This window comes from Penicillium canariense (assembly GCF_028826845.1).
Source record: "Penicillium canariense strain IBT 26290 chromosome Unknown utg000007l_segment0_segment0, whole genome shotgun sequence".
In the NCBI taxonomy this organism is placed as follows: Eukaryota; Fungi; Ascomycota; class Eurotiomycetes; order Eurotiales; family Aspergillaceae; genus Penicillium; species Penicillium canariense.
In genome coordinates, this window is record NW_026622734.1 from 3143 (window position 1) to 25812 (window position 22670).

At 40.2% G+C, this 22670-nt stretch overlaps 4 protein-coding genes across 4 annotated transcripts; 2 read left to right on the forward strand and 2 right to left on the reverse strand.

Annotated features, from left to right (window-relative positions):
* Nucleotides 1-4302: 4302 nt before the first annotated feature.
* Nucleotides 4303-6117, forward strand: N7482_009031 (uncharacterized protein; the record flags this gene model as incomplete). The annotated part of the gene is made up of 4 exons (XM_056691155.1): nt 4303-4541; nt 4595-5135; nt 5195-5885; nt 5954-6117. 4 exons carry the CDS (start codon nt 4303-4305, stop codon nt 6115-6117), a joined length of 1635 nt encoding a protein of 544 aa, XP_056538861.1.
* A 3444-nt stretch (nt 6118-9561) lies between these two features.
* On the reverse strand, nt 9562-10282 carry N7482_009032 (uncharacterized protein; the record flags this gene model as incomplete). Its single annotated transcript, XM_056691156.1, has 2 exons — nt 9562-9946; nt 10020-10282. The coding sequence occupies 2 exons, from the start codon at nt 10280-10282 to the stop codon at nt 9562-9564; spliced, it is 648 nt and encodes a 215-aa protein (XP_056538862.1).
* Nucleotides 10283-11721: 1439 nt separating this feature from the next.
* On the forward strand, nt 11722-15244 carry N7482_009033 (uncharacterized protein; the record flags this gene model as incomplete). Its single annotated transcript, XM_056691157.1, has 3 exons — nt 11722-13901; nt 13952-14664; nt 14712-15244. The coding sequence occupies 3 exons, from the start codon at nt 11722-11724 to the stop codon at nt 15242-15244; spliced, it is 3426 nt and encodes a 1141-aa protein (XP_056538863.1).
* Nucleotides 15245-16400: 1156 nt separating this feature from the next.
* On the reverse strand, nt 16401-18389 carry N7482_009034 (S9 family peptidase; the record flags this gene model as incomplete). Its single annotated transcript, XM_056691158.1, has 1 exon — nt 16401-18389. One exon carries the CDS (start codon nt 18387-18389, stop codon nt 16401-16403), a length of 1989 nt encoding a protein of 662 aa, XP_056538864.1.
* Nucleotides 18390-22670: the final 4281 nt, after the last annotated feature.

Genomic DNA, 22670 nt, shown 5'->3' on the forward strand with positions numbered 1-22670 from the left:
AAGTTAAACTAGGTCTCAAGGTCCTAGGACCTCTAGTTATTGAGATATCATAGGAAATTAATTTCGCTAGGAGATAGTTATCCCCTAAAATAAAGAGTATATATAGACTCCTTATTATATAAATTAATTAATACCCCTTATTATAATAGTAAGTCTATAGATTAAGTATAGTATTTTATAATTACCTAGTAAAAGGGAGTTCTTCTAGTATTATCCTCTAAATATATCCTATAGGGGTTAGTAGAATAGGGTCTATTTAATTTATTTTATATAGCCCTATTTTTCTAATTTTAGTTTATTCTGATTTAGTTTTTACACTCTATTCTATTTAATCTTCCTAGTAAGCTATAGACTTTGGATTTTAGTATTTTAGAGAGTTAGTAGTATTATATAGAATATTATAAGCTAAGTAGAATTAGTATTAAATTAAGGTTATAGTAAGATTTTAAAAATAAAGGATTTTTTAATAGAATATAATTATAGGACTATCTATCTCATAAGATATAATTAATAGAAATATATATTTCTAATATTAATTAATTAATACAGCTTCTTTAGATAGTTATAGGTACTATAGATTTTAGATTTTAGTATTTTAGAGAGTTAGTAATATTATATAGAATATTATAAACTAAAAAAATTAGTATTAAATTAAGATTATAGTAAAGTTTTAAAAATAGAGAGTTTTTAATAAGATATAATTATAAGACTATCTATCTAGTAAGATATAACTAGTAAAATTATAAATTTCTAATATTATTTAATTAATAGAGCTTCTTTAGATAATTATAGATATTATATAATAATTTATATTTTCTAGTTTCTAGCTTAATATATATATAAAACTATATATAGTAAGATTAGATAGCTTATTACTAATTAGACTAAATAAAATTAGATAAAAGAAATAGAAAAAAAAGCTAGGAAGTTCCTATTTTTATAATCTAAATATGCCTATAGTAATCATCTAGTATTAATAAGGAATAGTTTAATACTTGTTACGAAACAAGTACCCCTGCTCGAGCGAGATCACGTGGCCCAGTATCTAACACACCGACTCCCCTGGCAAGACCCCCATCTTCTACCCGAGTAGCCCCGAGTTACCCCGCTTCGGGAAGGTGGTGTACCTCGGCCTACTATATACCGATAACATGGCGAGACACCACCGCTACTCCATACTAAGAGTGACTACTCTGGTATAAAAGTCCTACATCTTTCTATGTTCCTCTGATTCCTTAAGAATCAGTCTTTGTTTCAATCTGACTATACTGGTTCCTCCTTACCTAATCGACAGGCCCTCTACCCTGCAAGTAGACCCCGTAACAATACTATAATCAAAAAATAATATTAGTAGTATTATACTATATATATCTATAATTTTAGTATCTTAATAGAATAGATCTTAGCTATCTAATTATCTAATAGCTATTATCTGTTTTAATCTATATCACTAAGCTAATCTCCTTTTTTTCTTTCTTCTATCTACTAGTATATATTAAATTACTAAGTCCTAAATTACTAGATTATTATTATATTATATTATATTATTATTTATTTCTAATTAGTAGGCCTAAATTACTAGGTCTTATATTACTAATTTAGCTAATTAATATTCTCTATAAATATATAGCTATTATTACTCTTATTTATACTAGAAATTAAGAAGATATACTAAGATCCTAGTATTAGTCTATTTAATTTATTTATCTATCTATTATAGAATCTACTTGTAGGGTAGAGGGCCTATCGATTAGGTAAGGAGGAACTAATATAATTAGATTAAGATTAATTTTTAAGGAATAGAGGAATATAGGAAGATATAGGACTTTTATACTAGAGTAGGCACTCTAGTATAGGGTATTAGTAGTATCTCGCTATATTATCAATATATAGTAGACCAAGGTACACTACCTTCCCAGAGCGGGGTAACTGGGTAGAAGATAGGGTTATTATAGGGGGTTTACCAGGGGATTAGTGTATTAGATATCGAGACACATGATCTCGCTGGAGCAGGGATATATGTTTCGTAACAATAATATAGAATAACTCCACATAGAGCACTGGCTCTTTTTCTTCATTGTAACACCTGGCGCTATAGGCTTCTAGTAAGATATAACAGGTTAGATACATATATAGCATAACATAGTATAGTTATTTATTATAGTGCCTCTAGAGTAAGTGGGGTTAGATCATGGGTGGTGGACTTTTACAGGGGCTTTGTGGGGGTAGACCTCTAGGGGCTGTGGGGTTAGTTAACAGATCGCAGATTTTGCGGGGTTATTGTGGGGGTGGAACTCTAGGCCTTGTGGGGTTGGGTCATAGGTTCCGGATTTTGAGGGGTTTTTGTGGGGGTAGGGGTCCAGGCCTAGGGGAGCCTTTAAACCTTGCAGTATCACTAATGGACTATCATGTAGCCCGCCCATTAGGCAGGCTTTGGCGAGGTCTAATTAGCAACACCAATAGGAGCACTAGTACGTCGGCTAGTTGGAAGGGAAGGAGGATTGTCAGACTTTAGCCATAGAGTATATCTTGTAATAGGAAAGTCAATCCCATGGCCATGGCCAGGGCCAACAAGAGGGCCATAGAAGGCACAGGGAGCTCTACAATTATTTTGTTCTTCCACAGTGGCTCCTGCTATTGCACTAATGATCCATATATGAAACAATGCTGTAGAGATAAATGAAATAGTGTATGTAAGTGAAATCCACAGCCCACCCAAATATGATAAACTACAGACCCTAGACCACACACCTGGGCCGGAAACGGAAACTCCATAGGGCTTCTCATTGCCCTATCCCCCCATCCGTCCCAGAGAAATTCTTTTAGCGCGATTACTAGCTTATGCGAAATAACGCATGGTTATTAGCTATCCGCGATAAGATTTCAGTAATCAGAACTAGTGTAATTAATTAGAACTATTATGGAATTCATCCCAGCATGGCCCCTTTGCATATAGTGCTGTATTACCATACTCTCTGCAGCGAGATCTTGATTGTGATACCTGTTCACCCTGTTTGCCCTCCTATCTCTTATACTGACACCATACACAGGCTATCCGCCTACTTAGGTTGATTCGATAGTGATTTGTAGGCTCTATCTGCCAGTTTGGTAGTGGTGGTGGTGATGATTGAGCTGCAAATGCAAAGAGTTCTCGGTATAGCTTCTGTCGAAAAGCTAGTTGAGTAGTTAGCTCACTCTGCGGTTGCTGCTGCTGCTGCTGCTTGTAGATGTATTGAATGCGATAGGTATTAATAATCGCTGCGTCATGAAAGCAGAAAAGAAGAGGAAACCAACTATGTTTGGCCTTTCGATGAATCTTATAAGAAGCACGAGACTGATTCGCTATATCAACACTACCTATATAATGGCTATAGTCGTTGATAGCAATAGTAATCTCTAGTTTCTTCTTGATTTCACCGCCAAGAGGGGCACACGCAATAGCTGATGTGTCGTGGTTGGTGCTGGTCACTTCGCACAGTATGCATATAGAGATCTGGCGAATGGATAGTAGATAGTAGTAATACTATATTATTATCCTGCCACGCGAGACAGAGGAACCCCTTAGCTTCAGACGCATATAATCTTCCCCAGGGTATAGATTGAATAGATTTAATATGGTCTTTTAGCTCAATAAGCTGAGAGGGCAGCCCACCTTGCTTACGTGTAGTACCACACGCACCACATGGTATATCTTGCAGTGCTTTGAAAAAATGAACTGTAGAGAGGTGTTGTCCATATAAACTGTATAGACTGCAGGCAGGTTTGTAGGCAGTTTGGTAAGCGAATTGGTAGGCAATGTTATGGAGACACGCGTTCAGAAAACCACGCGTCGATGACTTAGCAGCTAGTGGAGCGTCTATCCGTTAATATGTCAATAGGCTAGACTTGCGATCGATTGGCTGATAAAATACACTAATGATACCACGTTAAATGGACATTCCTGGAACAAACGAGGGGATACCTGCCCCAAGGTTGAACCTTGATGGTCTAGACGTCATCCGAGGCGTTATTTCATGCGGGATCTCGGCTAGTGGGGTCGAATCACTCTGCCTTGGGTTGCTTCAGTACGACAATAATGATCTTCTTCCAGGAGCTTGGGAAAGTAGTGTGACAGCAGGGCTCGTATGCACAGTTCCCACCGCTGTACTCTATAAGACTGCCCTAGCTCCCCCCAGCTTTCCTCTAGATCCAGGTCCTCGCGTTTGAGACAGAAGTGGACCAACCTTGTTCTTACAACTCACTTCCAATCTGCCTTCACCCCAGCTCTTTTAAGCTCTCTTCCTCATCCATTCCTCTGACAGAATGGGCTTTGGAATTCTGGAGGCCAATAGAGGCCTGGCCCATGTGCCGGGCACTGTCCTGCTCGAAGACATGGAGCCTTTGACTACAGCTCATCTCAAGAAGGGATCTGGAAAGAATGCCACTGTCGTCTTGACCCCACAACCTTCGAACAATCCCAACGATCCTCTCAATTGGCCTCTGTGGCAACGTGATCTACTGCTAGTGTTATTCTGTTTTCTTACCACTATCTGCGTGGGGGCGTAAGTCGCGTCCATCCTTCCTAAGCACGTACATGCTGACTCACATCTTACAGTATCGGTCCCATGCTTTCTGTTCTGACGCTGTCTCTTACTATGGCATTTGGCATCACGATCCCGCAGACTTCTCTTCTGACAGGATACCAATTCTGTGTGGTGGGCGCCATGGCGCTTCCGGTGGCCGCCTTTCTTCGTAAATTTGGCAAACGTCCAATATTCATCGTTTCTATTTTGTTCCTCCTGGCCGGCAGCATTATATGTTCCCAGGCCATAGGGTATCATTCCATGCTTGCAGGCCGAATCATTCAAGGGTTTGGTACGACAGCGTTCGAGAGCGCTCCTTTCGGCCTTATCGGTGATATGTATTTCGTTCACCAGAGAGGATCCCGAATGGCCATTTATATCACAGCTCAAGTTGGCCTTGTCTTGCTCCCGGGCTTGATTGCCGGGGTTATCACCATTAATCTCAGCTGGGAATGGGCCTTTTACATCTTGATTATTTTCCTCGGCATTGGTTTGATCCTCCTCGTCCTTTTTGGATGGGAAACATCATACAATCGGGCCGCAGTCTACAACGTTGACACATCTTCCCAAGATGTGAGTGGTCTCTCAAACTTGCTAATCTATTACTTGGCACTTACTGGAAACTCAAACAGAATCTTCATGCTCTTGAGGAGATAAAATCTGGAGCTACTCATACGGAGTCGAGCGACCTAGCCGGTCTCGATTTGACAACGATGACATCGACTATCCCACTGCCTCGAGATTCGTTTGTTCGGCGCATGAAGCCATGGTCTACGACGTACACTGAAGATTCCATAATTAAGATGACTCTTCGACCGGCGATCGTGCTTCTGAACCCTGTCATCCTCTGGGCGGTGCTGATCATTGCGGTTACACAGCTATGGAGTGTCTGCACCGCGTTTCTCATTGCACAGATATTTGGACCACCGCCATACCTACTCAACACGGCACAGGTCGGGTACATTGGCGCGGGACCGATCATATCCATTATTGTATGCTGTATACTGTACGGAATAATGGCTGACCCTCTAGCCAAAGCACTGGCAAAAAGAAACAATGGTATCTTCGAGCCAGAATTTCGTCTGGTTCCCATGATCATCTCTCCGATTCTCAGTTCCCTGGGATATTTTCTCTTCGGCAATCTCATAGCCAAGGGGGTGACTCCTATCGGTGCGTCTGCGGTGTGGGCGTTGAGTTCTGGCTCCATCATCTTTATTGGGAATCCCCTGAGCAATTATCTGGTGGACGCGTTCCGCGACAGCAGTGTTGAAGTCTTCATTGCGTCTATGGGAATCAAGAATTTCCTCTTCTTTGGCTTTTCTTGTAAGTGGACACCCTCAGGGGCTTCTTCTCACGCACGGGATGACCATTGAATGCTAATTTTCGTCCAGACTTCTTGAATGAATGGTTCGCCAGATGGGGCCCGGCCAAGGTGTACGACTGCATTGGAGGCCTTATGCTGATACTCAGTCTAACCGCAATTCCGGTCTACATCTTCGGCAAGAGACTCAGGGGTTGGTGGCATATCCATGATATCACCCTCAAATTTAAGTAGACTCGCGGCGCCCTATATAATAAGCAGCCGGTTGGTCGTTCTCAGACTTTATGCGTGTGGAAGAACGGAACCACCTACGTATTAGTCGCCTTGTATAGGACGGCTCTCTTACCACTCTCTTACCAGAAAGATTTGTTGTCTATGTAGCTAACGAATGTGAATTGCCTTGCCTAGAGAAAAAGTTTCCAAATTCATTTATTAGTGTCCTTCGTATCCGGCTCTAAGCGTGTAGTATGTTAGCCTATGTCTGATAAGCGAAATAGACAAAAAGTCGGATATCCGATGGAGCAAGATCGTTTCTATCGCTCTATTGACGCTTGTAGGTCACGAGAGAGTCGTCCCTCTGGCTGAACTCTACCACTCCTAGGGTTTGCCATCTAGGATAGGTAGGCCTCTAACTACGACCACTGCAAACCGCCTTTTTGTCAATTTCGGAAGACTCTATCCCTTCCCGTTAAGAGCTTCGGGGTCCTATTCTCCCCTAAGGATAGCATTAATCGACCACATAATAGAAAAACCCTAGAATATTGACGGCCTATCTTAATATATACCCCTCCGTTGAAGGGCGCAACTCAATCGTTCAAATAACTTATACCCGTAAGTCAAGAAAAGAAATAATCAGGACCTAGATTATCGCGATCACACCTTTGATTCTAGTGAGTAGAGGAACGACCACCACGATCCACCCCGAGTGCCTAGTGCATTCGCTCTTATTCACGCTGCTTGCGTGAACAAGCTATGTTTCCTGTCTTATCCAATACCAAACCCAAACGCCACCCATTAGACCAACGCAAGCAAGTAGGCAAGCCATGCCTAACAACTAACTTAGAGTAACCGCTAAACTAATCGAGCCCTATTCCCTATTATTAATTGCACCCAAGGCTAAGTGTGGTTCTCTAGTTCTCTCCTAGCGCTAATCTTGCGGCTAAGGCTCCTCAACAGCTCACAAGGTCGCACTTTGTTGCTCCCTAAATTGCTAGCTTGAAGAGATTAAAATATATGAAGCGTAATGGCTTTTCGAAATATTTAGTACAAAGGATAGCATTGGCTGGTGGTATAGCGAATACTAGCGAAAAGTATATTATGCTAACTCTTAAATAGTGCGTCGGCCTGCTCTGACTTTCTATGATTATCCGCTTGGGCTTTTGATTTGTATTTTCCTCGTTTTGATTCTGTCTCAAGTTTGCGGCAATGTTTACCATTGCCGCGTATAATGCCCAAGTCTGTTGGTTTCGGCCGTTGATCCTTAGCTGACAATGCGAGTTGCATGCCGCCTATCACCCCAAGTCTTCCTATCAATTTCGTATTTACAATTGTTGTTCTTTGTGTAGTAGTTCTGGGGAGTTTCACCGAGTACATAGTTTCTATTCTATGTAGATATGAAGCTCATTCCCGTATACTTAATGTCGGCAGCATTCTTGGCTCTAGCAATGAAGCTCTCTGACTCGACGTTAATGGAATTAGTACCTGTATCTATGGCGGCGAAATAGAAAATGGAAAACCTGGTGATGTGCATGGTAAGTAACTTGGAGCGTTGGTCGAGACAATTAGAAGGATGGATTAAATGATCATAGACTGAATTGGTCTTGATGAGATTGATAATTTGTATATTAGTGAATTCAGGAGCTGTCTTACATGTTTAGCATGATAGATGACGAACTGGGATAGGAAGGCTCTGGGGCCAGATAATGCGGAGATCACCTGAGGGATGTCTGAAGGAAGCAGCTAGACGGATCAACCTAATGGGGCCTGTTTGTATGGAAGCTCTCTACCAAAATAGTCGACACCACCTCTATAGTTTCTTCCTTCTTCACTTTCGTTGTTTCGTTGAATGCACCTGGATTCTTTCTAGCTGGCTCTTGTTCTTTATCATAAAATTATATAGAAATCATCCTAATACCTATAGAATAGGTGACAAACATGATCACTAATTTCGGTACACTCATCATAAGCCCGGTAGCGGAAGGATTATTGAGCTACCCTATAAGGCCGTTAATTGGCGTGGTCGAGGATATTCAGTTTTTTAGTTGGTATGAGGTTATCGGCTAAGGTCAAAGCAAGCGGAAATAGTATTGACTAGTATGTACTATGTGGAGAAATCTGTAGTGAACAACTGAATTGATTGAAGAAGTAAAAGAGTGGAAGGTGAGAGGGCATGTTAAATACCCTTTAACTAAGGCCAATTTATTGGGCAATGCCTAGGTACCTATGAGAGGCTTAATAAGGGTCTCCAAGGTTCCCAAGGTTACTACGGATGTAGGCATGGGTTATTCTTATCGTAATCCTATTTCGAATATACAAACTCAAAATTATCGTTAGTAGACTAAGGCTGCGCCCGCCGATTTCCCTACTTCTCGTATAGAGAGTCGAGTAGCGAAGTGGAGCTTGTAATTATTATTCCTACTATCATGTCTGAGCTTGCCTAGTTTTGGAGTAAGTGGTGTCGGGCGGAGGGGCGAAAAGGCAAGCCGGCGGAGTCCGCCTTAAGTCTACCCCAAATCCGCCTATCTGCCACGGAGTTAGGTCTGTTGGCTATCATTAGCGTATCTGAGCGCTTATGTGGCTGAGACTCCATATCGCAACAACAATATTGACAAGTGATGTGTCGGTACGTATCTCTTAGTAGGGCCCAAGGCGGACGTGTCACCACGTAGGATGCTCGTCGCGAGCCTTGGGACGCTATCTAAAGCCAGATTATTTCCTTACTTAGTTCACTTCGTTGTCTCTTAGCTACAATATATGGCGGACTTGCATGAGCTCACATGTTTGTGAAACGTTCGCTATGTGAAAATAATCCTTTTTGATCCACCAAGTTGTTAGGATAGGAAGTCATAGTGGGGATACGGCTTCGCTTTGTTCCCGATTTGAGCGTAAGTGTCGGGAAAATATATAGATCTAGGAGACTATATAATACTCCAATCTTTGGGAATAGCTTGCATAGACACATATCGAACTGTTATCACTAATGTAGGAAATAAGTGACGTAGACAGGAGACACTATGGGCGTCAAAATTGGAATAGCTATAGAAAGAGTCTCAAGTGGATGCGTAAAGCATGCTATATACTCTTAATACTCTAAGTATTCTTTTAATATCATTATTACTAAAACTTAATTGTGGCTATGTAGCTTTCTGTTTTGGACGTCTAGCCCATATAACAAGTATAGTTACAACACAAAGTAGGAAAGCAACAAATAGAATTTTTCAATCGAAGTTCGAGCTAAACATACGTTTACTCCCTTCTAAGCTAGGTCCTACTAATATACCGCCTAAAGGCGTACCAAGTAGTGCTCCGATACCGCGGATCATGTATAGCAATCCACTCACTCTTGAAAAATCGTAAAGGCCGAATTGTTTAACTAGTGCTATCGGGAACAGAGAGACATAGGCACTAGTAGTGATCCCATATATACAAGCATATGAAATAAATAGAGCACGGTGCACATTAGTACCAATTGGCGCGACTGAAATATAGCAAATGGAAAATCTGATCACTGAATTGCCAAGAGTCGAGGACGAGGGTGTTGAAACATCCTAATCGATCTGCATAGTATCCTATGATGATCTTCCCTCCGGAGTTGCAAGCATTGCTCAAGGCAATGGTATTTGCGCCAGCAGCGGTTGTGTATCCTAATGTCCTAGCGTAGGATGACATGAAGTACATGGGAATCATATATGCTGCTGCTTGTAGCGCAGTACCACTTGCATGGGTGATGAATTTTGGAGATTGTATAGGAGCCTTTTCTGTCGTAGTCTTGCCCCTGCCACGGGTGGGCTGGTCATTTCGATCTTTTTTTTGCGACCCTGGCTGATTCGGTAAGGCCAGGATTCTTCAAAACCGATGCGGATACAGCTGTCATTACAGACGCCATTACCCCCACCGCTCGAAGAGTGTCTCTGAACCCAACAGCAGATATCAAATAGCGGAGGAATGGCGCCCAAATCATCCCTGATATAGCAAACAGGGCTGCCCCGAGAAGGACCACCAGACGAGGATCATATTTCTTCAACCCAATAGTTGCAAGAGGAGCCCCTAGCGTCATCAAAGATGCTGAAAGTGTTCCAATGAGATTGGCAGCCGGGTTCACACCCTGGAACGGGCCCCCGATAGACTCGTATAGTTCTTGGTACACGCCAAATGCAAACCCCAATCCACATCCAGTCATGGTGAGTATCACACAGGATATAAGTATCAAGACCTTATTTCGACATTGATAGCCATTTTTCAAAGGTAAAATGACATTAGAATCCTGGGGAATGGAGCGTTCCTCCAGCTCTAAAGCATAGGGAGGCGCTTGATGAGGCCTGTGGACGAAGTAAAGGGTGTGATGGGTCTTCGAAGAAAGAAACTTCAGTGGGGTTGAGGTATCTTGGGTACAGGTATCTGGTCGAGTTCATATCATTAGTCAATATTGGTCATGTATTACCCATCATCGTTGGGTGGGGCTTCCTAGTGGATCTCGCCTGAAACTTTTGATTTATTGATATCTTAACTTTCGAAAAAAAAGATAAAAATAAAAAAATAAAAAAACCATGCTGATAAGAGTGCAGAAGGACACAGGGGTGGGCAGAATCGACTTGAATTCCGTGCTAACGACACTAAGAAATGCCACACTGATGCAAGCTTTCTTAGCTCTCTCCCACCCCCTCACCACCCCGCCCATCTATTCTTCCTTGGTCTATTATCCTCTTTCACTTGCCCCGCAAGGCTTGAATCTCTGTCCACGCTTGCACTCACATCAACTGCTGGTCCTTTCTGCGCCTTATAATCTACATACGGGTATTCTTTGCCTAGAGAGCCTTTCCCGGCCGATAGCTGGAAAGCCCAGTGCCGAAGATGATTTATTCAGACAAGGATGGCATTGCTTCCAAGGAGTCGGAGGGAATCTACCAAAATCGCATACGGGGTTTGAGTTCTTTGACCTCCCTCGTATCGCTCTTGGGGACTGGCGCGTTCTCACTAAGCGGCCGGTACGCCAGGGAAAACGAGTCTTGGAAACAGCCGATTTCTTTGGCTAAAATTTTGTGGGTGCGTTCCTGGAAAAAGTCATCATTATCTTGCGACTCACGGCTAACTCAGTTTCAGCCCATTCTATTACTCCATAGCCTTGTATTACATTGGATTGAAAGCCCAGTCAAGTTATATGCCGCTGGTCTGAGGGGGTCGCTACTATCTGCTCTCATTATCGTCTCACAGACTCTTGAAAAAGCTCAGCATAACGAAGACTCTTTCTTCGACTTCTCGTCGTCTTTGTTACCACTGGTTGCGGCTTTGATTCTTGCAATTCTCCAGATTCAATTTCCACGTCGACCCGACATTTTCTCACCAGAAGGGCGACCCGTGGATTTGGAGAATACTTGCTCGGCCTTCCAACGATATTCGATGCAATGGTGCACAGGGGCCCTTCATATTTCTGGCAGCCTTGGGCTGGGCAAATTGCCGATATTGAATTATCACACTAGATCAAAGGCTCAGCCACTGATAGTGCTGTCTGCGATTTCACTCTGGAATCATGTTCTCGCCGAGCGTTATCTGGGATTCGCTAAACAATGGATCCTAACGTTGATACGATCGGTAGTGACCTTTGGTTCTCCGTACTGCGTCATGCGATTGCTGAAGAGCCTGGAAGAGAACAGTGGCGCAACGAATTCCGCCTGGCTCTGGCTAATTGGTATTTCAGTCTTCTCTGCAACCGAAACTATACTCCACCATCACCTGGCTTGGACCCAATGGTCTGAGATGGGAATTCCCATTCGAGCACAGCTCATCATGGCAATCTTTTCGAAGGTCCTACGCGTTAAAGATTCCAAAGAAACGGGAGACAAGCCGGATGCGATCAATCTGATATCCCATGACACGCTTTCCTTCAGCAAGTTCACTGCCGTGAACTACTTATTTCCCTTCTCATGTATCAAGTTCTTGTTTGCCATATTATTTTTGCTGCGGTTGTTGGGATGGCAGAGCACGGTGATAGCAGTTCTGGCCACGATGGGAACCGCACCCGTGCATACAAAAGTCCTCAAGCACGAGCGAGCTGCGAAAAAGAAACTCACAGTCGCCAGAGACAAGAAGACAAAGGCTGTTACCGAGGCTATGCAGGCTCTTCGACAGATCAAGTTTTCTGCCCTTGAAAAGCAGTGGGAAGTGCGCATCGAATCGTGTCGCCAGGAGGAGATGGCCCTGATGCGAAAGGCCTTTATTGCCATTAATATTCGATCAGTATGGAAAGTCGCATCGCCTCTCATCGTGGCAGCGGCGGCGATTTGCAGCTACGCCTATACTCAGAACGAGGTGTCATCGTCTATCATATTTACAATGATCGGGTTGCTGCCGCAAATTCAAGGGACGCTAGGAACAGTTCCCATGGTCCTTCAGGATTATTACAGCGCTCGTTCAAATGCTCGTCGCATAGAGATGTATTTGAAAGCCCCAGAAACGGAAAGGATCTTGGATGTGAGTCCTACTGGATGTGTTTCCTTCCGAGATGCCCACATTGCTTGGCCATCAGATCAGACGCAGGAGAAGCAAGGGAAGCAAGGAAATGAAGAGAAGCAAGAGAAAGACAAGAAGAAAGCTTCCTTGCCCGAGCGGTTTGAGCTCCAAGGCCTTAATGTCGAGTTTCCTCGCGGTGAACTTAGTGTGATACGTGGAGAAACAGGGTCAGGAAAAAGCTTGGTGCTTGCTGCTATCCTTGGAGAGGTTGACCTCCTAAGCGGTCACATCGAGGTACCGTCATTGAATGAAACGTTCGGATTTGTTTCACAGACCCCGTGGCTTCAAAATGGTACTATCAAAGATAACATATTATTCGGGAGTGCATTAAATCAAACCAGATACCGCAAGGTTCTCAAAGCATGTGCACTTGAGACTGATCTTGCTGCCCTGACAAAAGGGGACGAGACTCATATTGGCCTGCGGGGTGTTAGACTTAGCGGTGGTCAACGGGCAAGAGTCTCGCTGGCTAGGGCTCTCTATTCCAGTGCTCAAACACTGGTTTTGGATGATATTTTCTCTGCTCTTGATGCTCATGTCTCGAAGGAGATCTTCAAAGCGCTGACCGGAGAGCTCAGCCATGGCCGCACACGAATACTGGCAACTCATCATGTGTCTTTGTGTTTACCTCAGGCCAAGCTTGCTGTTCAAATAAGTAACAACACCATGAGCTCTTCTCTCAATCCCGACATGATTGAAGCGAGATTGGATATCGTGGAACACGAAATCCCCATTGAGCCGAGTCCATCAACAAAAGAGGAACCCAAGAAGCGTGCCAGTGATAATCCAAAGGCTAAGGCGACAAAATCAGAGTCTGAGTGGGAATCTTGCAAGAGCTACTTCCGTGCTGCCGGTGGCGTGAGATTTGCAACGATTTACATTATTGGTTTACTTGGCAAGCAACTAATGACTGCATTGACAACATGGATTCTTGGCCGTATCAATTCAAGGCACCCGGAAGGAGGAATGTATGATCCAGAAAATACCGAGGTTGGAAACAATCTCTGGTATTATCTGTACATGTATCTTCTGGGATGTCTATCGGCGGTCATGCTAGAATTTCTTTTGAATATGCATATCTTTTCGGGATCACTGCGTGCCTCGCAGATCTTGTTCCGAACAATGACTGCAAATATCATCCGAATGCCCCTTCTCTGGCTTGACAACACGCCCATTGGGGGAATCTTGAGACGTTTCACTGTCGAAACAAGACAAATTGATGACAATCTGCTCCAGACCCTCTCTGAATTCGCGAACTGTCTTGTGAAACTGGCGATTGTTGGGTGCATGGGGTAAGCCTTGTTTCTGCTACCGACTCGATCAATTAGCTGACCATATCTAGAATACAACGGTCCCTCTTCACGGGTTGTTTGGCAGCATCCCTTCTGTTTTGGTGCTTCCAAATCAGCAAGGGCTATGTTAAAGCCAGAAAGCCTGTGAAGCGTGGTGAATCCGATAGCAACGCGGAAATTCTGGAATACTTCACCACCACCGCCGCTGGAGTGTCGACTATAAGGGCCTTTGGGGTTGTGGATAACTTTATGGACCAGATGCACTCTCGAATTGACGACCTATCCATTGCCCGGCGGCATTTTTGGATTTTCAACCGTTGGCTCAGTCTTCAAATATCTCTCATGGGGATCATCTTAAGCGCGGGTATAGGTTTGGTTCTATTATCATCGACAACCGTCTTCGATGCGTCTTTAGTGGGATTCTCCCTGACATTCTCGATGGGTTTCTCTCACGCTACTTTCACTGCTGTCAATAATTTTGGGATGCTAGAGAGCTACATGAATGCTGCTATCGGAATAATCTCATACTCAAAGCTGAAAGCCGAGGAGCAAGGTGGCAACGAAGTCCCAGCGAATTGGCCATCTCAGGGCGAGGTTGAAGTCAACCAATTAAATGTTTCATACTCGCCCGACCTTCCTCTTGTCTTGAAAGATATCTCCGTTACTATGGAGGCAGGTCAAAGAGTTGGAATCGTCGGTCGAACTGGCGCTGGAAAGTCATCCCTGACTCTGTCACTTCTTCGCTTAATCAACCCTCAGTCTGGTTCGATCCTTGTTGACGGCATTGACATTTCTATGATCAAGCTACAGTCACTTCGATCCGAGATCGCATTTATCCCCAAGATCCAGTTTTGTTCTCAGGAACAGTCCGATCCAATCTAGATTATTTCCAAGAGGTTCCAAAGGACCAATTGAACGAGGCCTTGCGCAGCGTCAAGCTCCTCTTTGGGGAGGGTAGCAAGAAGACGGGCTTCACTCTGGACTCTCCAATCAGTGCAGGGGGCGCAAACATCTCGCAAGGTCAAAGACAACTTCTTTGCCTTGCGAGGATCTTGATCCGGGATCCCAAGATTCTCATTCTCGACGAGGCGACATCTGCCGTCGATAACGAGACAGACTCATGGATTCAAGACACGATCCGAAGCCAGTTCAACCGCACATTGATTGTGGTCGCCCATCGTCTAAGGACAATCGCGTCCTTTGATAAGGTTATTGTGATCGATGATGGGCGCATTGAGGAAATTGGATCTCCCGCAGAGCTATTAAGAGCCAAAGGATTGTTCTATGATCTCGTTCAAAAGAGTCAAGATAAGGAGTTTGTGACCAATTCTGCATTCAACTAATTCTGCATAGAATCACATGGCCATTCGGACGTCGAACGAGCATTCTTGAGCGGGAATATAATGGATGTCGACAAAGGTTGAGCGGTACTTATGGCCTATCCTTTTATGTTTGATGGATATCCCCTCCCTTGGGCGGATCTTTTGCTGTCTAGGACCAGTGTGGTTCTTTCCGCCTGTGGCCTACTTAGGCCTCCTATCGTGTTGATTTGCTTCTTCTTTGTTAGAGGTTCTTCCCCTAGTGCCAATAGCAGGTTTCCTCTCTGTTCCTTCCTCTGCTTAGTCTTTCCCTTAGGTTATAATTCCCAATACTAGGCCAGATTCTGCACCTAATCGCCCATTTTTCTTTTCTTATATTTCTCCTTCGTTGTTATAGTTGACTTGTTTCCTTCGATATTAGACTATATGATCTTTCGATTCTATAGTGGATTCCTATCCCTTTTGTGTGGAATTGTTGATTCTCTATCTCCTCGCTATCATAGCAGACTTGTATCCCTTTAGTATTACAAAACATTAAGAATTCAAGACCCTACATAGCCTAATTACCTAAATCACGACCCGTAAGGAATTTATATTAAATCTATTAGAACTATTAAATGACTCTTAGGACGACTGTATATTCATTGATATCAAGTTTATACGATATATCGGCTTTAGTATAGGGGCTGCACTAATGCCTATAATAGACCCTCTTCACCTCGAGACAAGAGCCCGAACCATATCTCCACAATATTATTTGTCCCACACTTGGTATTATCTTTCGCAGAATATCGCACCATAGAGCTGGTCTTGCTAAATAGGCCAACGTTATTTCACGATCAATCGGCCTTGTGAAGCATACAAATCCCAATGTTAACGTCCTTGGACCCAATTTCGAAGTGCTTGCGTGTACTCGAGATAGCTTTTAGACCATGGTTAAGGCGCGAAGCCTAGTAGAATCGCCGCACATTGAGGACACTTGGTCCTATAAGGAGCTGCCCATGCTTGCATTTTTTTTAGTGGGTTAGGTAACGCTAGCACAAATTCAATAATCATGGGTCCTATATGTAATGGTCCGGACCACAACTTTTGCCAGACATCTATCCAACCTTCTCATACCTATATTGCACTAAATACCCATTTCTTCAGGTTTCTATAGAGGGCCTCGCTTCGTTGATTCTCAGGGTCTCTGTAAGTTCAGATAACAAAATTTCCTCATGCGCTCCCACATATCGAGTAGATGTCTTCTTTCACTGATGAAATGACCCTCTCGAGGATAAGTCACCATATCGACAGGCACGTTGTTGTGCACACACGCGCGATAGAATGCGATGGCCTGCTCTAAGGGCACACGCACGTCGTTCTCGCCATGAAGAATCAGGATGGGAGTCTTCACATGACGCATGTGCCATAATGCACTTGCCTTGCGACCATCTGCGTTACCAATCCATTCCTTCTCCGCGCTTGTCAAGTCTTCACTGCGCTTCAAGCTCTTATCCACATCCCATGGAGCACCGCCTACCAATTCAGCTTGCATCGTATATGCATCGCTCATCATCGCCATAGAGGCCCATTCTGATATACCTGCCCCACATATGGCTCCTCTGAATTGAAAATCCTCGCGGGTGACTCCAAAATAAGATAGAAATCCTCCCTGCGACCAACCACCGATTGCGACACGCGAAGGGTCTACCCAACCCTGAGCAATACTGTATCGCAGGACGTCAATACAGTCCGTGTAGTCGACTGTTCCAGCCCCTCCATGAGCGTACGCCGCATGTCTTTCACCCCTACTGCTCCCACCACGGTAGTTGGGGCAAAGAACGGCATAGCCCATTGAGACTAATACCGGAGCCTCGAGACAATGACAGACAGCAAAGCCTGTGGTAATCCGCCAGTATGGCCCTCCGTGCGGAATGAGAATCGTTGCGAGCGGCCCGTCCTCAGGGTTGTATGTGGAAGGAACATATATCATTTCGTCGAGATAGTATCCATCTACCGCACGAGTCGAAATTGGCCACGACTTAGATATTTTCAGAGCGGCGATCGAGGAATTGTGAGCGGACAATCTGACTGTACCAGCAGGCTCTGAGACGGAAAAGACCTCCTCAGGATTTGACCCATCACCCTTCGTGATCGCAACGATAACATTATCCGGAGTCTTGAGGAAGTCAAATGAGATCATCTCACACTCATCGCCATAGACATTCGTACGAGTACCATCACTGATGGAGTAGAACTCGTCAGCCAGGTACCTCTGGACACGGTAGGATAGGCAAGATTGATTCTTCCGAATTGTGATGCAACAGTGCTGCTCATTTCCATCCTTATGCTCTGCATATGAACTGTTTTTAATATCAAGTTCGTATAGCGAAAGCGAGGTTAAGATGTGAGTCGGTACATGACCAGCAATGAAGTAAACACCACACTCTCCCCATGCGATCTGGCTGATCAGTCCGGGAAATTCGACGATTCTCTTCGGCTCCAGTCCGGACTTAGATGTCAGCCAGATCTCCGCACCGTAAAGCCGAGGAGAGTTGATTTCTGGTCCTTTGTGTGCAACAAAGCAAATCTGTCCTGAGTCAGGGCTCCAAGTGAAGTCATGCACGTGTCTGTGGCCACCAACGATGGTGTCAATTTGCCTTCTTGCTACATCAACAATTCTCAGGCGGTGGTATTCCTGGTCCTGGCCCCAAATTGTCGGGTCGTCTTTCGCTTTCTCCTTTGTAATCTCCTCGGGTGTCTTCTCATCCGCGCTTGTAAATGCGATATTTGTACCGGTAGAATCAAATTGAAAGGCCACAATTGGCTTCTCAAAATCCACCGGCGTTACAGGGTATGCTTCGCCACCATCGACTGACAACAGATATATGGCAGAACTTTGCCCTGGCCGATGTCGATCCGATTTGAAGGCAACTATCGTTCCCGCTGGAGACCATTGGGGCTGTTCATCATTGAATAGACCCGAAGTGAGTTGGCGACTGCTGTTTTCTTCACCAACTTTAGCAATCCAGATTGAGGAGGTGGCATGTTCGCCCTTCTTGCTGTAAGCTTGCAGTGCGTAGGCAATCTGGGTCCCGTCGGGAGAGATGGAAATATCACGAGGAACTTGAAGGTCGGCTAGAGCCTCCAAGCTCACCTCGGGCTTGTCACTTAGATCAATTTTCATTGTTCTTGTTTTGAGTGTTGGTGGGCAAGTCTATAGGAGACGGAAATTCCAGACGGTAGGGAGTCCAAGTTCGCGGGATGATTCATTGCCTTGGCTGTGGTGTTGGCTATATATGATCTTGTCAGTGGATAAAGGGATAACTTACCGCTAGCAACTGATTAGTTACTAATAGGTTTACACTTGTTTAGTATTTCGTATGTAATTAGGGATTAGTTAGTAACTTAGGCTTTATAATAGCCGAGTATCGGCGGCGACACGCCTATATTATAGGGGATAGTCTATAGTAGCGCTTCCCCCCTATTTTCCTTCTTAATTAATTAATATTATTTATCTATATTAGTTCCGCTTGATATTATTCGTTGTCTCTATATACTAGGCTATATAGTATTAGCTTATCTTAATAGTTATAAGCCCGATAGCCTATTAATATTACTAAGAAAGATACGTATAAAAACGCCTAGATCTTTCTATTAACGTAAGCTTCTAAAAATAATTAGCCCCTAAACTATTACCTAGCGATAGTTTATCTAATACCGAGGGACTATAGGCCTTACTTAAAAAGCCTATTAATTAGCCTAATTTATATATAAATATAATAATCTTTAAGATAACTTAAGTATTAAATATAAACCCCTAGGACTAATAACTCCGGTCGGAGGCTTAGTAAAGAGTATAGATAAACTATATCGAATTAGTTATAATAGCTATAAAAGTATAGGGATATATTAACCCTAAGCTATTAGATAATAAAATTAAGAAGCTACCTATTAAACTAAAGGATACCTTCTTATAATTAAATAAAATTAATAGTACTATTAATAATCCTATCTAGCTTAATAAGGCTAAATATCTCTAGTATATCTACCTAGTCTTATTATTTAAAAAAGAGAGAGTATTTTACTATATAATAGAGAAAAGCCTTATCTAGATAAATACTTATATCTATATAATAATCTATCCTAAAAAGTACTATACCTTAACTAGTAAATAAACTATAAAAAAGAAGATAGTTAGGTTAGCTTAGGAATTTAAGCTAAAAAAGGCTATATAGAAATAAAACCGTCGAAATATATAGAGATATTAAGTATCTATCTAAATAGATAAGATGTCTCTAAATAAGTAACTATTAAACTAGTCTATCCTATATAATAAAGCCTATCTAGCTAAAATATTATATATCTAGTGCTATATCTATATAACTAATAATCTTAGGGATAATTTAGCTATTAGAGGCTTCCTCTAAGCTATCTCTAGCTAGGATAGCTATTTTAGTAACCAGTATAGAGAGAAGCTAGAAAAAGAGACCTTATACTTTTAGGATATTTTAATAGAGTACTAGATATACTAAGAAATATAAAACTAGAATAAGAAAGATTATTTAAGTACTATAGCCTTTATAATAATACTATATAGTTACTAATAGTCTAATTAAGGATAGTTAAATATAAAGAAGCTATACTATATATATAGTAGCCTAAAGTATTAGTAGAAAGACTATTTTTATATTAATCTATCTAAAAGACCTTAGAACTAGTAATAATATAAGATTTTATATAAAAAGATTAAAAATAGTATTAAGAAACTATATCTTACTAAATAGTAAGAAATAGCTAAGATAATAAATACTAAAAATTTTATCTTTATCTAAGAAGACTATTTAGATAGCTTAGTTTATAATTACTAGTAAAGATAATAATAATAATAGCTTTAATAAAATACTAACTAAGTCTATAAGCTTTTTTAGCTTTAATATTACTCTAGTAGTATATAATATAGCCCTATCTTTTCTATTTAGAAATAGCTAGATTATTAACTTAAGAGCTAATATCTATATATATAACTATCTAGATTTATTCGAAAATAATTTTATAAAAGAATAGAGGATAGTTATACTTAGTAATAGTAAAATTACTATAACTAGTAGAGAAACTATAAAGATTATTATCTAGGACCCTATAGATAAGATCTTATAGATAATCTTACTAGATATATAGTAAATCCTAAGTTTTAAGACTAATATCCTATCTATCTTAGAGATTATAAAAAATAGCTTCTTTTTTAATAGCTACTACCTAGCTATTACTAAGAATAATAAACTAGTAGCTATATATATTAGATATTTTAGACTCTATCTCCTAGAGTATTACTAGGATAATAAATATATTCTAATAGTAAAAGGCTTTTTAGTAGCTTTTCCTATACTTAAAATATCTTAGAAACTACTTATATCTATTATCTTACTATAGATATAGTATTAGAGACTTAGCTATATATATAACTAGTATATTAAGATCTTTATAAAGATAGTAGATAGTATAATTATTAAGAGAGACTTTAAGAATAATTAGCTATATAACCCTAAATAATATATAGTCTATTAGCTTATTAAAATAAAGAAGTAGATCTCTTAGAGATTAGCGGATAGATTAAAGATATATAGCTAGTTTAAGAGGATTTATTTTAATATAAGATAGCTAGAGAAAATATATAATAGTTATAAATAGGTCTCTTACTTATTATATAAAGATATTTATCTCTATATAGTCTAGATATATAAAAAGAAAAATAGTTATATCTATACTATTATACTATTACTATATTTATCGCTATCTATTAAAATTAGTTTAATATAGAGATTAGAGTATTTATTAGTAATAATAAATAGACCCTTAGCTATATATTCTAAGAATAGTATAATAGAAAGGATATCTTAGTTAAATTTAGTATTATTAGAACGCCTAAATAGAATAGTTTTATTAAGAGAGCTAGAGATATTATTATTACTATCGCTAGAGCTCTAATATAGGATATAGGCTTACTAAAGAAACTTTAGCTAGTAATAGTAAATATAGTAGTCTATTTAATTAATAGAACCTTTATAATATTACTAGATAGTAGGGTAATTATCTTATATATTAAAGCTATATAGAAACCTTATAACTAGGATTAACTATATCTTAATCTCTTAAATCTTTAGGTATATAGCTATAGAGTATATATATATTATTAAGGGATTCCCTAAAAAGATAAGATAGTACTATATAGAGATAGGGTATCTAGTTAGATATATTATATTAAATATCTAGAAGGTATAGTTACTATATCTTAATATAATTAGAGCTATTAGAGATATTATATTTAATAAGAATATCTAATTTAATCTAAAAGAGTTAGAGAGACTACTACTAATCGATATCCTAGATAAGATACTATAAATAGTAAATAAAAAGCTAATAGAAATATCTATTACTAATAATAAAAGCCTTAAAATAGCTCTTATAATACTAGAAAAATAAGAATTAATACTAAAATAATAAGAATTATACCTAAAAAGTAAGAAAAATAGAGAGAGATAGAGTAATATTTAAAGAAAGAGACCCTATTAAATATCCTAGTTCTTATAATAATAATACTATTACTAATACTCTCTTATTAACTAATAGTATTAGAAAGGTTATTAGAAGTTCTAGGAAGCTTTCCTATAGAGCTAGAACTATTTATATTATCTCTAGAGATCTTAACTATCTTAAAATTAAAAAAAATAAGAGGATTAGGGCCTAATAAATAGCTTTAAGAAAAGCTTCGAGAAATATTAGAGCTACTAGAAAGATTACTAGAAAGATTACTAGAAAGATTACTAGAAAGATTACTAGAAAGTTTACTAGAAAGATTACTAGAAAGATTACTAGAAAGATTACTAGAAAGATTATAGATATTACTATTATTATTACTATTATCTCTACTACTAGGATATTATATATATAGATCTCTTATATTAAAAGATATTAGTATATTACTTTTAGAAGATAATATTATTAAGGATAAATATATTTATAGATAGATATATTTTATATCGATTAAGAAAGATATTATAAGAGTAAATAATTAGAAAGACTATTATAAAAGTATTTTATTAGTATTCTCTATAGAAATAAGCTTACTATAGATTTACTAGTATCTTTACTATAATAATCTACCCCCTAAACTAATAAACTAAAAAGAGATAATATAATACTTTTACTAAAAAGGTCTTACTAAAACTATAATATAAGAGATTAAGATATTAGATAAGAAAGATATCTATTAAAAGATTAATAGATTAATAGACTATAATATCTAGATCTTACTATTAATATAGATATTTATTTATAAATTTAATAGTAATAGTCTATTAGTTAAATATAAAACTAGGATATATATAAAAAGAGATCTCTAAAAAATATTAATTAAAAAGAAATATTTAGTAATACTAGCTATTTAGATAGCTAGAGCTATCTTTAT